Source organism: Salarias fasciatus, chromosome 9 (genome assembly GCF_902148845.1).
Source record: "Salarias fasciatus chromosome 9, fSalaFa1.1, whole genome shotgun sequence".
Lineage (NCBI taxonomy): Eukaryota > Metazoa > Chordata > Actinopteri > Blenniiformes > Blenniidae > Salarias > Salarias fasciatus.
In genome coordinates, this window is record NC_043753.1 from 20,481,074 (window position 1) to 20,496,431 (window position 15,358).

Consider the following 15,358-nt stretch of genomic DNA (forward strand, 5'->3'; position numbering starts at 1 on the left):
AGGAGTCCATTTAGAGCCCCTGAAACCAACACATGTGATGTTTCTGACATTTTCTATGTCGAAATAAGAAACCAGGAGGACGTTTAGAAGCTCTTTGGGATTTTTTTTTTTCCCTCTGTGAGGTGAGCCAGAGACCCACTCTGGCTGTGTGACACTGATCAACTCTGTCATTCACTGGCTCTGCGGACCTCCTGCTGTTTACCTTGTTTTTCCACTAAAGTTTGAATAAAAACAGGTTGAGGTTACAGTGAGGAAGGCTTACGCGTGTGTTTCATCCTGGGAAGAGACAATTATTGCTGTCAAAACTACTTTGTCAAAGTTTTTGTAAATCAATCTCACTTTTCTTTCATCGTTTTGAATTTGCAGACTATAAAAGTATGCTGTACTAAGCTTTCTTTTTTTTGACATGTGTTTCGGTTTTTAACGACCCTGAAACAGGAGTAGAAAGAAAAAAAGGGCACATCCGTGTAATCGGTAAGAAGAGAGCAGCAACTTGTGCAAGTGGGACATCTGAGCTGAAATGTGAAAAAGAGAAGCAAAGTTATGAGAGAATGAAAAGGAGGGAAAGAGGTGTGGAGAGAGGATATGAGGGAGGAAAAACAATCAGAGCATGAACAGTAGTAGGGCCGAAGAGGAGGAGGAGGAGGAGGAGGAGGAGGAGAAAGGAGCCCGTGAAGATATGAGCTATAAGTCGGGGAGAGACGGGGGGACAGATAAGAGTTAGAAGGGAATTGGAGAAGAAAGGGAGGAAGGTTTTAAAAAAAAAGTGGTCTTGTGGGTGTAGAGCCAGGTGTGAGGGGATTTGAGGAGGACAGCATGCGAGATGGATGGTTCGGAGGAGTGCGGCGTGGAGGAACGTCCAGCAGAGCGGCCGGTCCGGTGTGAGCGGCCGTGATCGCCTCAGCATCTGCCAGCGTACATTCATCAACATGACGAAAGGAAGTAATCTGACAATGTGCCGAGTGTGTGTGTGTGTGTGTGTGTGTGTGTGTGTGTGTGTGTGTGTGTGTGTGTGTGCGTGTGTGCGCAGGAATGTTGGCGCTGTGCGTGTGTGCTGAGAAGTCTTAGTTACACCTGATTTGAGATTTACATCAAAGCCTGCACCGCAGGGTTTTGCAGCCTGCTTCTTCAAACTTCACTCCTCTGCTTCCCTTCCCCGGTTTCTAATTCCCATTAACCCCTGAAGAAGACGTGCGGGGCGCGCGGAGAGCGCGAGCTCCTGACATATGGAAGCCGTTTCCTCTCACGTGGCCTCGCTGGAACCAGCCAGCGCCCCTTTAAGACACGGCGTGTTTACACGGAGCGGTCTGCGGATCTTAAACTGTCGTCTTATTCCACCGGATGAGTACACACTCGCCAAGAGTAAATATGCCCCCAAAAGACTTTGAGGTTTTATGGAGGGGTGTGCGCTCGTGTAAGCAGGCCTTGAGTCTTTGTTTGGAACAAGGTTATATCAACACTAATACTTTTTTTTTTTTTCCTCGGCGAAGGCTGCAGAGACACAGAGTTGCGGTAAAGGTTGACGACTTCACTAAAGCGCAGAAGGTATGGCTGCGGAGCGGCGGCTCGACCTGCCGGTATTGACACAGCGGTTCGGCTAAAACGGGACCGCTGCTTTGCAAATGCTTTCAGCTCAAGCATGAAATGGTTACAGCTGAAATGAAAAGAAAATTCTGGGGATGTGTGTGCTTTGCAGAAGAGTACAGGAAATTGGTGAGTCCAAATCCAATAATCCAGCAACTGAGACAACTCACGGACGCTCATATTTTCATCCGGAGCTGCTCGCCTGGCCCAAAACAGACGGCCAAGAAAGACTTTATCCCAACAGTCATGACCTTCTGCCTTCTCACTTGGACTTAAACCAGTGTCTAAATTGCTAGTTTCGATTTTTGAAACGTAAACTTTACGATGTGCTTGACATCAGAGCCAACAATCATCTGTGAACACTGAGGCCTGAGCGGCCAGAGCCTGATTTCTGAGCTGAGTGGACCTGAAAGGCACACAATACAGCTTTTTTTTTTTTTTCATTTAAAGAGCAATCATTAAAGCATTTAAATTGATATTAATGTGTTGTGGTGAAGATATGGATCCTGAGGTTCATCCAAAGTCCAAAATATGAGTTAAGAAAAACCATTCTCCACAGCCGACACTACAGTAATGCTTCTGTCACTTTCACACATTCAACCTGATTTTATTTAGTGACATTCAATTCAGATTAACACAAACTTTCATGTATGGATTCAGCGAGAGGAGGGAGCACACACACACACACACACACACACACACACACACACACACACACACACGACTGTAACCACAAGAGGCTGTGTGAGCAGGGAGCCGAGTTTTTTGGAGGGAAGTGGAATCAGTCAGGTGTCAGGTCCCGTCCTGACCGAGGCTGACAGCCCGGCCCCCCCACCTCCCCCGAAACCTCACCTCCACCTCACCCGTCTGCGCGGCTCCCGGCCCCGCGGAACCCACCCAGCCGCGGCACGACGCCGCCACCGCTCTGAAAGCCTAAACCTGAGAGGAGGAAGAGAGAGGCTCCTGACAGCGGAAACAGAAGCACTTTAAAGCTCCAAACCCTTTCACTGAGATCAAAGGGCCACAGGAACAGAGCCAGCTGAGACCCGAGGAGGGAGGAGAGGGAGCCGAGACACGGGGGAGAGGAGACACAAACACAGGAGGGAGGATATCTTCTGCCTCCTTAATGATTCAATGGGAAAGTCTTCCCTAAATTCTACCAATTCCTTCAACTCAGACTGAACTCATAGCGAGAGGAAATCATCAAACCAGACGACTCAGAAGTGACAAATGATTCAGGTTTCAGCAAATACTATTGGTGGCAGATTGAATGGGGACATTCCAGCAGTAAATGTGTGCCAGGAATTTGTCCTTTGGCCTCTTTTTGTCAGCGTCGACAGCGGCAGCGGCCATGTAATCAGAATTTCCTCGTTTGCCGACCGGCGGCGGCGGCGGCGTCTTCTTCAAGCCTTTCTGCTGTCTGGGCAGCGCCGGCCGCGGAGCTGGCAGGGCACGGCCGGGTTGCCAGGCGTTCGGGGTAACTATGTCCCCCCCGGAGCTGTGAGAGCGCCGTGTGACCCCCCCTGACATCAAAGGCCTGGGCGGGTCCGCGGGGGCGGGGGTGGAGGGGGGGGTGGAGGTGGGGTTCTATTCATGGTCACATCAAGCAGGATTCCCTCTCGGTGGGATACTTCTGGAGGCGTGCCAGACATTCCCGTACACTGCTTAGTCAGACGGCGCGCACATACGCTCACTGTCCAGTCCAATATCCAGCACAGCGCCCCCCCCCCCCCCCCCCCCCCCCCCCCCCCAACACCCCCCCGCGGGTCTCACGCACACCATCTCCAGATAAGACGGCCGCAGCGCCTCTCCTCAGGCACGTATCGCTCTCCATGCCGCGGCAGCGCTGACGTATGTTTACCCGCGGGAGTCAGCGGGCGTGACGAGGCCGAGTCATAACAAACGGGCCCAGGTGTCAGAGCGAACCGCCGCCTCGGCGAACCCCGCCCGGCGAGTCACGAACGCACGCCGCTCCTTGTCACGCGGGGCGGAGAGGGAAAATTCTCTCAGATCAGGGCGTCACGTCTGCAAAGTCGGGGGGGGGGGGGGGGGGGGAGATTACGTTTTATCAAGAAAAGACACAATCGCATCTCCTCGCCGCTCGTCGGAATTAACGCCTGCAAACAGTCGTCGTTTTGGGGGGAAAAGGAAAGGAAAAAAAAAGTTTCTGGTTGGGCTGTGCCACGCAGCGGGGTTTTTCTTCCCAGGCTGTTTGGAAAGCCATTTTTTTTCCACACCGCAATTAAATGCAATTCCAGCCACCGAGATAAGAAAGTCTAGCAAAACGAATCAACAGGGTGTACAGCGAGAAAAACCGAGACATGAAAGTGAAATAGCAGAAAATGAGCCGACCCTTTTTTCCTGTAATTTCAAGGGGGGGGCTGAAGTCAGGGAACAAAACACGAGACCGGCGACAACAAGAAAAGAGTTCGGTCGTCTCCCATGCTCCAGTCTGCTCGTTTTAAAACGCTTTGAAAGGAAATAATCTACCTTCCATCTCTGCTCACTGAAAATTACGTGCTTGATTGCTTGTTTTTCTTTCTTTTCTTTCTTTTTTCTTCTTCCTGAAGCACAGGTGGAATTAGCTGTGAGTCAGAGTTTGGAGTTCCTCTGGCAAGCCTCGGGCTAGAGAGGAGACAGGAGGCCACTCCTGGGTGTTAAAGCGTTAAACTTCTGAAAACACATCCATCTCTCTCTCTCTCCGCTCAGGTAGCGTCTCGATGGCCCCGATGCCTTTTACACAGAAACTCAGCTGACGCCTGCAGCTAAACAGGGTCCGGGTTCCACACCCCATCGCCTCCACCGGCCGGCAGCTCGGGTAATGAGTGTGTGTGAGACTGAGTGTGTGTGTGTGTGTGTGCAGCCTACAGGTGAGGAGAGCGAGTGTGGCCCAGAGGCTGCGAGAAGCGGCGTGCCCCCCCCTCCCCCCCCCCCCCCAAACCCCACCCCCCCACCCCCTCCCTTCAATCCAGCGCGTCACACTGCGCTGCCGAAATGAGCAGCCGCACGGACGGGCCCGAGCAAATCACACACAATGCACAGCGGAGACACACCGCTGGAGATGGCTAATCCTTCAGACAGGGATCTGAGCTAGAACAACAGAGAAAAAATAAAGAGGATGGGAAGGAAGGGAGAGGGGGGGGGGGGGGGGGGGGAGCAGGAGCATCAGGTACAAGACACAGAAATATAGCTTTTCCTCTCAAATTTGAAAATCTCCTCCTCAGAAGGAAATCCATCACGTTTTCCTAATACATACTTCTTTCCGAGGTGGGGAGGAGGAGGCGGAGGAGGAGGAGGAGAGCCGGACAGAAGAAAGGCAAGCGCTGGTGGGAAAGTGAACAGACACAGCCTACTTTATTCTGGCCATTTCATCCATCTTGTTGGGCTAATAAAATGTCAAGTGGAGTTCCTTGATATTTAATCATGACGGAGGCGAACGCGCGGCGGTGCCACGCTCCGGCTTGATGAAGCTTCGGGGAGGCTTAAATACGGACCTGCGCAAATTTGGGGGGGGGAAAATGCCCAAAGGAGGATGTTTCACAAACCCGGAACAAAACCGATGGGAGAGGGAGGGAATTCCTAATAGGGCTGCTCGGTGTAACAAGTTTTATTTACACCCCTCACATCTAATTTAGCAAAAATCACACACAAGGTGAAGTTTAAAGCCAAACGAAAGCGCGTCAGCCTGCAGGTTTCATGCATGACTCTGCATAACGGTGCAGCTCCAGTGCTTCAATGAGAGAAAAAAAAAAAAAAAAAAAAAAGCTGACACCCTCTCAGAGGAGCAAGGCATCATGGGAATTTTGAAATGGCAAGGGGCTTCTTTCCGGCCCGTGTTGCAAAAAAAGACTGATTAGATGAAACTCGTCTCTATCAGATGAAATGGACGCTACATCTGATAAGGGCGATAACGAGCGGCTGAGAGAAAAGAATCCCTTTATGTGACATGAATTAATTTTCATTGGTGGGACGAGTGTAAAGAGAGCGGATTTTTTGGTTATTTCAGAGATAAACAGGGGGGGAGGGACGCGCTGGAGCCGCCAGAGAGGTAATGAACTCATTTCCTCCCACGTTCAAAGTGTCACTGGCCTTCAGCGGAGCGTCGGCCGACGCGCCGTTAATATTTTACATTGTTGTGTTTAGGTTCAATCATTTATCGCGGGGGGGGGGGAGATGGAGGAGAAGGAGGGGCGAGGGATGGAGGGGGGGAGGAAAGGAAAAGAGGGGAGGGACGGAGGAGAGGATGGAAAATGAGGAGAGTTGGAGAGGATTTATGACCCTGTTCCCTCGGTCTCGTTACTTGCTATAACTGGCCCCCAGAGTGGGATCGCAGGGTCTGCAGCCCGGAGATCACAGTAATGGAAATTCCACATTTCTGCGCCGCCGCGGCGTGACGTCGGAGGGGCACAGGTTGAATTCTTTTTTTTAAAAAAAAAAAAAAAAGACAAACAGCTAAAATCAGTCTCTGAAGTAAAATTGATTAATCCATAAATCCTCTGATTGCATCCACAGCTCAGGCCCCATTTTTGTTTTTATTTTTTTTTTTTCTAAAGAGAAGCAGCTGCTGCCTCGGGTGGCGCGAGGCGCTGTGAGGCGGCGCGCCGTCAGCGCCGGCTTGTATCTTTGACAGTCGCCGCCGTTCTCTAATAGGTCCCCGCCAATAAGAGGAGGGTCTTTTACAAAGCCAATTAAGGAGCGGCGCGGCTCATAAAACGTGACAGCGCGCCACACCCATCAAATGAGAACCGCAGGAAACCCGCCTGCACTTCACAGCTCCTCAGACGCGTAATACATCACACAAATGTAATTTAATTTTTGTATAATATCCCTGCCCACTAAATTTTAAATTATAGGGCCAAAGATTAGTCAGTGAATTAATTAGCTGATTGACACAAGTTAAACCAGCAGCCATTTTTGTCCAAATTGAACTATTTCTCTATTTAAAAGGCTGAAAAAAAAAGCTTTTTTAAAGACATAAATTCTGTATTATTTACAGTAAAAAACAACGGATGAGAAGATCAATATTTTTTTTTCCTGCGAGATGGTTTCAATAATAATATAATAATATTTTTGAAAGCCAAAATAACCTCATATGAGGCTGTAAAAACTACAGCAGAAGCCTGTAACCAAGACATCTAACAGGAAAAAACAATTTGAAAAGATTTGCATGAATTAATAAATCGCATTTCATTTTTTCCTCAAAATAGCATTTTATTATATTTATATTTAAATTGCTTTATATCTTTTTTTTTATTAATGCAGAGAAATAAATAATGCAATATTCAAATATAAGTGTGTGTATGTGCAGAAGCATGGCTGTACAAGGAACCACCAGCGCGCACACACACACACACACACACACACACACACACACACACACACACACACACACACACACACACACATTAGCGCAGAGCTGTTGGCACCTGCCTGTTATCTCTTCCCCTCAGACCTGGTTTTCCATTGTGCTCCTTGGGAGAGCTACAAATTGAGATCTCAAACATGAAGAGGGGGCAAATGACTTGTGTATAGAAAATCAAATCCACTAATGTGTTACATGTGCAAATTCGCAGGCCTCATATTAGAGATTAATGTATTCCCCCTTTTATCAAAAAAAATGTACCTTTTTCAAAGCGCTTTTAATGGACCCTTAAATCAAATTCGAGGAGAACACTGCAGAGGCGATAAAGAAACGAGGAAGACTTGTTAAACTATCAGACTTGCCTGAATTAAATAGTTATGTAAGAAATGAGATAAAGTCGGTTTAGTTTCTAAATATTGTTTGTATTTAATGCTTAAAATCTGATGTAAACCCTCTTGAGAAGATTAGAAAAAAATGTAAAAAACCCACGTGATATTTAATAACTGGGGGGAAAATCTGAATACACACACAGCAGCATCTGTAAGGAGGGTTTTTTGGAACGCGTCTTAACACATCTCCACAGGTAATGACTCAACCCACAAACCTTTACAGGCCTTGTCAAGTGTCTGCTGGGCCAAACTCTTTTTTTTTTTTTCTTTCCTCCCTCCCCTCCTCTTTTCTCCCAACCTGCTGGATCCATCATTCTCAAAATACACAGGTGCCTTCAAATATATCACGGTCCAGTGCACAGGCTAAGGAGGGGGGGAAAAAAGAGGCTACACTGCCCATTTAGAGGCTCTGAAACTGGTGTATTACAAAAAAAATAGATATACTGTAACTTCAATCTGCCCACATTTCTGCTTAGGCATTTATCTCCTTTCTCTCTAAATCCTGAAATTGCCTCAGAAAAAAAAAAGAAGAAGAAGAAGAAGGAGAAGAAGAAGGGGGGGGGGGTACTTTACCCTCCTCGCACATTTTCACAGAGTGGCACAACTTTCTTTTTCCCCCCTCTTTTTTTTTTCCCTCCTGTGAAAATTGAAGAGGCTTTATGTCAAATGCGGCTAAAGCCAGCCTCTCCATATCAAACAACGCAGCGCGAAAATTACTGTGGCGATGATAAGGCTGCCAGATAGAGTGGGAGAGGAGAGCAAGAGAGGGAAGAGACGGCGGGGGGGGGGGGGGGAGCTGAAAGGAAGTGACTCTACTCAATTATACTGCAAAATTGGTATGACTGAATATTTTTCATTCAGGTGACTGATAGTATCAGCGAAACTGCAATGCAGATAAATAAAGGAGCCTTCTGTCAAGAATAAACACCATTAATCATGAAGCCAGCGACTGCGTGACCGCCTGTCCCCCCGACTTACTCCGCAGAGGAAGTATTAAAGGAAGCGGGGCGGTGGGGGAGGAGGCGGGCGAGGCGGGACGGCGGGCGCAGCGGAGAGGGCTGACCTGTGAAGTCACACAGAGAGGCTTCTGGACAGTCGCAGAGGAAGATGAAAAAGTGGCCTTCGTCTCTCCGGCCCTGCTTTTGGGTGACAGCGGCCATATCTGGACAGAGATGATCCGATGCGATTACAGCATAATCATTTATTCCAAATGTAATTTATGGCCCCACTTGACATTCTGCTTTAGTCTAGACCATATTCAAATGCAATAGGAATGGAAATTCCTCGGAGCAGGCTGATAGTTTCAGTAGTTTCACGATGAAGAGCGGCGTGAAAACGCTACAAAAAAGGGTCGCTGCGGATTCCAGGCTTGAGCGATAAATATTTGACGGTGAAGAAATAAAATCTGACAAAGCAGAGAAGTTTTTCTAGAGCTAAAATAAATAAATTAACAAATAAATAAAGGTCTTGACATTTCAGAGTTGAATCGCATCATAAATCGCAACAGAAGAAAACCTTTGTCCTTCTATAGGAGCTGAACCAAGTCCTTTTTTTATCTTCCTATTGTTTTTCTCTGTGTGTATGTGTGTGTGTGTGTGTGTGTGTGTGTGTGTGTGTGTGTGTGTGTGTGTGTGTGTGTGTGTGTGTTTGTGAGCGTGCAGCAATGCTCGGCCCGGGCCCATCTGGAAGGAGGTGTGGAGATAAGACCGTGGTCTTTATGCTAAGCAACGCGCCGCTCCTCCATGCTCAGATTGGGCGCTCTGACAACAGTTTATGTAAATAACAAAAGAACTCAGCACACGTCTTACAACAAAAAAGAAACAAAAAACACGGTCGGCCAAGGGGGAAGCGGGTACGAGACGATACCCAAAATCTATGGAGGTGGGGAAAATATGAGACGCTTTAAAAAAAGAAGAAGAAGAAGAAGAAAAAACTCCAGAGGAATTAGAGGGTAAGAAGGTGACCCGCTGGTATTACCGCCATGTTGCACTTTTCAGAAAACACAAAACCTCTGGAAACTACAAATCACCTTCTTGGTTCACCATTTGCAGTACCTTGCAGTCAACTGAATGAAATACCCCCCCCCCCCCCCCCCCCCCCCCACACACACACACACACACACACACACACACACGCTTCACCACTGCACTGACAGAAAACATCACTGCGTGAGTCACAAGTTTTTTTCCTTTTACATTTCCATCACTTTACATCCATGTGCAGAAAAGCAAAAGAAAAGTTTGAAGGGAATAAACTTAGCAAAATTAAAGAATGAAACCTACATTTGTTTTAAATCACCGTCAGTAAAAATGTGTCTTTAAGCTTCAATCGTCTAGAAAATAATAAAAAAAATCTAACGTTTCTAGAATGAGAGCAGACATTTCATCATAAATCCACAAAACTACAAAATAAAAGCTCAAAGCTCAAAGCAAGTCTTTGCTTTACAACTTTACAGACTTTTAAATGGACTGTCAGGTCGAGTCTGGATTCACACGCAGCGAGTGAGCAGAAGCTTGTGAGTCAATTGCTTATCCCATAAGAATGTTTTGTTGTTTTAGTGGCCCCATTCACAGCACGAGGGCCGGGCGCCGCGGAGCAGAACCCGACGCTGATAATTGACTCGTGGCGAATACCTCTGTTTGTTGCGAGGCGTCTCCGGGTGACCGAGAGCGCCGCGTGAGAGGCTTGTTTTGTTGTGCTGTGTACCGCGGTCAGGGCAATAAAGCCGGGAGTGAAAGAAGCGCTCTCTTCTCCTTTGCCCCCCACTTCCAAAAAGTCTCCCATTAAGCCGGTCGCGCACAATGGCGGCGGCACAGGGGGGACCAGGGCTCCCATGGAGCGCTGGCTCTTCACCCAATCAGTGTGTTTATTTAGGCAGGAAGCGTCTTCTCTGACGTTTCAGGAGCGTCGGCCTCCAGGTCAGAAAAAGTTATTTTTTTAGTTAAACCGAAGCTGCTGAAACTCTGAAATGTTGTGTTTTTTCTTTTTTTTTTCCAGCCACCATGAGGAGAGGCCCCGCCCCCCCTTCTCCTGACCCCCGAGGCTTTAATACTGAATGGCACATCGGTACCTTCCCCACAAGAATTCATAAACTAAACGATTAGCCTCTGTCTGTAATTGCGCTCTCCCTTGCCTAATAGGCTAGGTGAGGTACAGAGGGAGGGGAAGGGGGGAGAAAAAAAAAAAAACAAAGACAGTTAATTTGTGATTTCCTCTGCTCATTTGAAGGCAAATTAAGTGTCAAACAGCTAATACAGAGCATATTTCATTTTATGAGCTTTTAATTTAATTCCGCAGCCTCATATCGCGGGAGCCCGTTAGCCGCACTGCTAACGCGCCGCTCCTCGTCTCGGAACGACGGCCATAAATAAACATGTTTCAATTAGGCCCGTCGCGGTAATAGGATATGATTCTGCTCGTTTGCGGCGTATGGATGGTGGATGTGTCGCTGTGGCGGAGAGGAAACAAGCTGCCGGGAGCGCCCGGTGGGTTTTTTTTTTTTTGTTTTTTCTTCTTTTTCTTCTCCGGCCACGGACGCCCGGTGGTGGCTGGCGTTTGCGTGTATGGCGAAGGAGGGGTGGGTGGGTGGGTGGGGGGGGAGGGCGGTTGGATTGATGGAACTGCCGCAGGGCCAACCCGACTGTAATTACAGGCCGTAATGAGAGGTTGCATGGGGAAGTACTGCAATAATAGTCCCTGTGTACTTAGGCATATCTTTGAGAGAGCTAATAACGATTAATTCTGCACACCGAGGAGAACTTGTCCTAAAACAATTCAATATTTCTCCATAAGCCGCCTCCTGTCCTCCATTTCCCCGAAGCGACGGCTATCCGTCGACTGGCGCTGTTTTGCTGGCTCCGAGCAACACTCCCCAGCAGAAGGCATCACTTAACTCCCGCCGGAGATTTGCTGTTTTGGCTGCAGCTTCACGGCCATAAAACTTTAGCCACAGCTAAAACTTGCACAGAACCCGAACCTGGGAGTGTAATTTCCTTTAATTTACCGTCAGGTGGTTGAACGCAGCTGCAACACCGCAAGTGAAGAGTCCTGCTTCTCAGTCGGAGCTGCTTTTTTAATCAGGCGAGGCGAGGAGCGTTTCCACACCAAGGCCCTGGTAACCTCGCCGGATCACACCCCGCTCACCGCGGTGAGTTCACGGACTTGATTTAAATACGGACAGCCACTCAACAGCTGTCTTATAATCATGACAAATAGTCCCCCTCGCCGTGGCGTGACGTATTAAACAGCTCGGTGCTTAATGGTTTGGATAAATAGGCCTTAAGCAGCACGGCGGAGCGCGGCCGTGTCGCCGCTGACAGCAAACCAAGCGCGCAGATAACTCCTGTCCGGACGGAGTGACTGAAGACGCCGGCTGCTGTGGAACTTCTCCGCCTTAATTCAATTCCCCAGCTCTTGTTTTGTCCCTCCGCCGCCGCCGCCGCCCGCCACCCCTTCTCATTTTTCTCCGCCGCCCCCCCCCCCTAACCTGCGCTCCACATCGTTCCAAAGCACTCCTGACGGATAACAAGCCGGGCTGTTTGTTTGAGCCTGTGTTGGCTGCGCGTGTTCGCCCCATTATCTCCGCATAAGCTAAATGCTAAATTATATTTGCCATTTTGTTTGCGGTGACACGGGGCATCAATCACCTCCCTTTTTTTATTTCCTCCTCTCCACTCGCCCCCCTCCTTACCTTTCCTCCTCGGCTGCAGCCCCAGAGCAGGAGACGAGGGGGCTGAGAGAGGCGGGGTGGGTCGGAGCGGTGAGCGGAGGTGGTGGTGGTGGGGAGGGGGGGGACATAAAAAATTCATTACGCTTAGTGGCACATCAGCAAGGGAGAGATATGACTCCTGAGGAGGAGGAGAAAGGGGGGCTGAGTTGATAATGATGAAGAATATCAAACATAATGCGGCCCAAGTAGCTGCCCCATCCAATTTGTCCTCGTCGCACTCTGATCGCTTCCTCCGTGTCTGCGGGAAGGAAACAAGCGCCACAAGGACGATGAAGCATCTACTTGTGGCGCTCGCCGTTCGGAGGCAAAGAATACAAATGATGGAGAGAGGAACGCGAAGAGGCCGAGTAAACACGAACCCGAGAAGAGGGATTCGTGTCCGGCGCCATCAGAGGGGGATTAACAGCCTCCCTCTCCTGGTATTACTTACCTCACTTCCTCCCGAGGCAGGTATTCACCTGCTTTCACATTGAACGGAGTGCACGCGGTGGTTGTGTACAGTCGGCGTGTCAGGAGCCCGTCTGTGTCTGTCAGAGACGGGTGGATGTCAGCGGAGGCACCGCTTCCCTCTCTTGACAGGGCTTGATCACTGTTCTTATGAGAATTGCGCGCTCCCAGGCTTCCCTCGCCCCGCTCTCATTTCCATGTCTCTGACACATGTTCATTTGCGTGTCTCTGACATGCGGATCATGTTGCGCGCGTACGCGGCCGTGGCCTTTGATCCTGGAAGGCAAAGAGAGGCGCCCAGCATCCAGCAGGAGGATGCTCCACACCCATGGGCGGAAGGAAGTTTCGGAGCTTGATTTGTATCGCCCATTAATCGGTGGAGGTGAGGGGGGGCGGGGGGGGGAGGGGGGGAGTCGACGATGTACATGATGCAGCTGAATTGTCAGTTTTTGCTTAGTGGATGCTGCAGGAATGAGGCCTGGAATCCAGAAATAACTGCAATTTTGCACTTTTAGCGCCGCCGTCCCTTTTCGATGGCGTCAGGCTGTTGAGCTTTCAGTACAACCCCAATAAACTGACAGCAGTGAACATCCCAGTCATGATCACTGCTCCCACACTGGCACAGCCCGACAAACTGCACAAACTTCAACTTCCTTCGTCCACTTTTTTTCGGTTGCACAAGGCCTTTCTTGTGCTGAAGTTCAACTCAATTCTGCATCAATTTGAGCCAAACCTCATTAGTCCTCGTCAAGGACGATGACCAGGCTGATGCTAACCGACCGGTGAGTAATGAGTGTGTACTTGAGGCCGGTTTGAGAGACTCACACGTGAAGCGGGGGCACAGGGGAAGGCTCGTAGATGTAACGTCCCTGGGCGTGTCTGTCGTCGATTGGCACCGGCGGATGGAAAGTCGGGAAGAACTGAGGAGCAGCTGTGAGGAACAAAAAAAAAAAAAAAAGAAAAAGAAGAGCGAGAGAAGAAACATGAGCAGTTTTTCTTCACACATTGAGAGATCCCAGATTCTTCTTCTTCAAGGGTATAGTCATGTGAATCCATTCCCTCCTGAGCTAATCTAAACAGCAGCTATAATGAAAGGCAGTGGTCGATGGCTATCTTTCAGCGGACCCACCCAAATGAGCCCTCATTAAAACGTGCCGACCAAAAAGCTGCACGGCTCCTAACTTCTCGCCGAGGAAGTCTTTGTAAATGCCTCAAGGCTGACAGAGCTCAAAATAAACAGCGATAAATAACCATAAGAAAAGCCGCCGAACGGCACATTTCTCGCCGTGCCAAGCATAATGTGGTTTTGTACAAAGGATAACATTTAAGTACAACCAATGAGACGTACAAAATGAGAACAAAAACATCCTTTTTTCATTTCAGCGTTTTGTCACAACTGCCAGAGAGATTCCTGAGGCTTCTCCCCCCCCCCCCCTGTCCAGATAAAACATTAAAACATTTGCGTAATATGAGCTTCTGAGCCGTTCTCTATTTTTACCCCTGAAATTGGAACTGGTGTTTTGCCACCAGAGTGAATCTGCAAATGTACACACTCATCCTCTAACCTCAGCTGCACTCCGAGCCGCAAACTTAAAAACCGGGGCCGGAGTTGTGTGTCGCAACCAAAGCATCTGCCGCCGGACAAGTCGAGGCAGGCCGATCATCGCGGGGAAATTTTGTGCCGATTCAGCTGAGAAGTTACGACAGTGAAGCCTGAGCAGAAGGCCATAAACAGAAAAATGATTGACACACAAATAAATCACACTTTCACTCACAAAGCACGAACACTCCTCGCTGTAGGAACATGTGTCACTTTATTGGCTGTTACCGAGACCGCTGCCAAGCAGCGTATCACCGCCCCGCGGCCAAGCATGTGTCAACATCTGCACAGCTTCACGCAGAAAGTCTGCAGAGCTGCTGGCTACATTGCTTGTTTTTTTGTTTTTGTTTTTGTTTTGTTTTTTTGTTTTTTACTAGTAAACATTTCTCGAGCGCGAGCCAAAAGGGCAGCTGGCCAAACGGCGGGGAGCCCGACTGCTCTGCATGTGTTGGGTCACGACCAATGCAGCTGCACGGTTGGGCAACGCAGCAGGTGTTGATCCCCGAACACATCTCTGGTCCACTTACCTCACCGGGCGTACATTCACTCAGATGGTCGCTGCCAGCTCCGACCAAAAGCAGCTACAACCACAAGGAAATCACGTCGGTGGAACTATAGCATTACAAAGTCTTTCAGGAGTTGCTTTTAGTTGTTCGATCTTAAAAAAAAACAGGACAGAACTTGAAGCAGAGGATATGATATTCTGACTTCCAGTCTCTAGTGTGGGTTAAATACTAAAAAACTCTGGATACCAGTTCTTTTCCATGATGCAATTTAGCAGAATGTTTCATTTGATCCTCTTTGCTGTCCAACAGTCCTGTCTATCAAGCTGGATGCTGTCGGTTTGTAACACCTGGCTGATGTAACTTGTGTACTTTCAGAGAGTTCGGACGGCTCTGCTCACAGCGACAAACGTTACACATCCCTTTCCTTGTGTCAATCCTTCCCAAAAGTATGGAGTTGGGTTGGACGTGTGAAAACACATGACTCAAGAAGAGTGGAGTATTTGCAGCACATTTGTTCACCCTGTATTGACAGGTCAAGCCTTCATGTGTTGTGTTGAAGCTGAAAAATCTTTTTTCAGTTCTTTCGGGGTAAATTGAGATAGAACAAAACAAGAGGGATTGAAAAACCTCTGCACACAAGAAATCACAAAGTCCAATTCATAAAGAGCTGCGCGGGCCAAATAACTGTTCATTCACTGCTGATCGATATGATTCCCAAAGACACAAAACAGCAATACCACA

General features: G+C 48.6%; 1 protein-coding gene across 3 annotated transcripts in view; it reads right to left on the bottom strand.

Annotated features, from left to right (window-relative positions):
- gli3 (GLI family zinc finger 3) overlaps nt 1-15,358 on the bottom strand; it is an 88,759-nt gene that overhangs the window by 26,107 nt on the left and 47,294 nt on the right. For all 3 annotated transcript variants that reach the window (XM_030099412.1, XM_030099410.1, XM_030099411.1), the window contains exon 4: nt 13,337-13,442. In XM_030099412.1, coding sequence (XP_029955272.1) covers nt 13,337-13,442 — 106 coding nt within the window. The remainder of the gene's footprint in view (nt 1-13,336; nt 13,443-15,358) is intronic.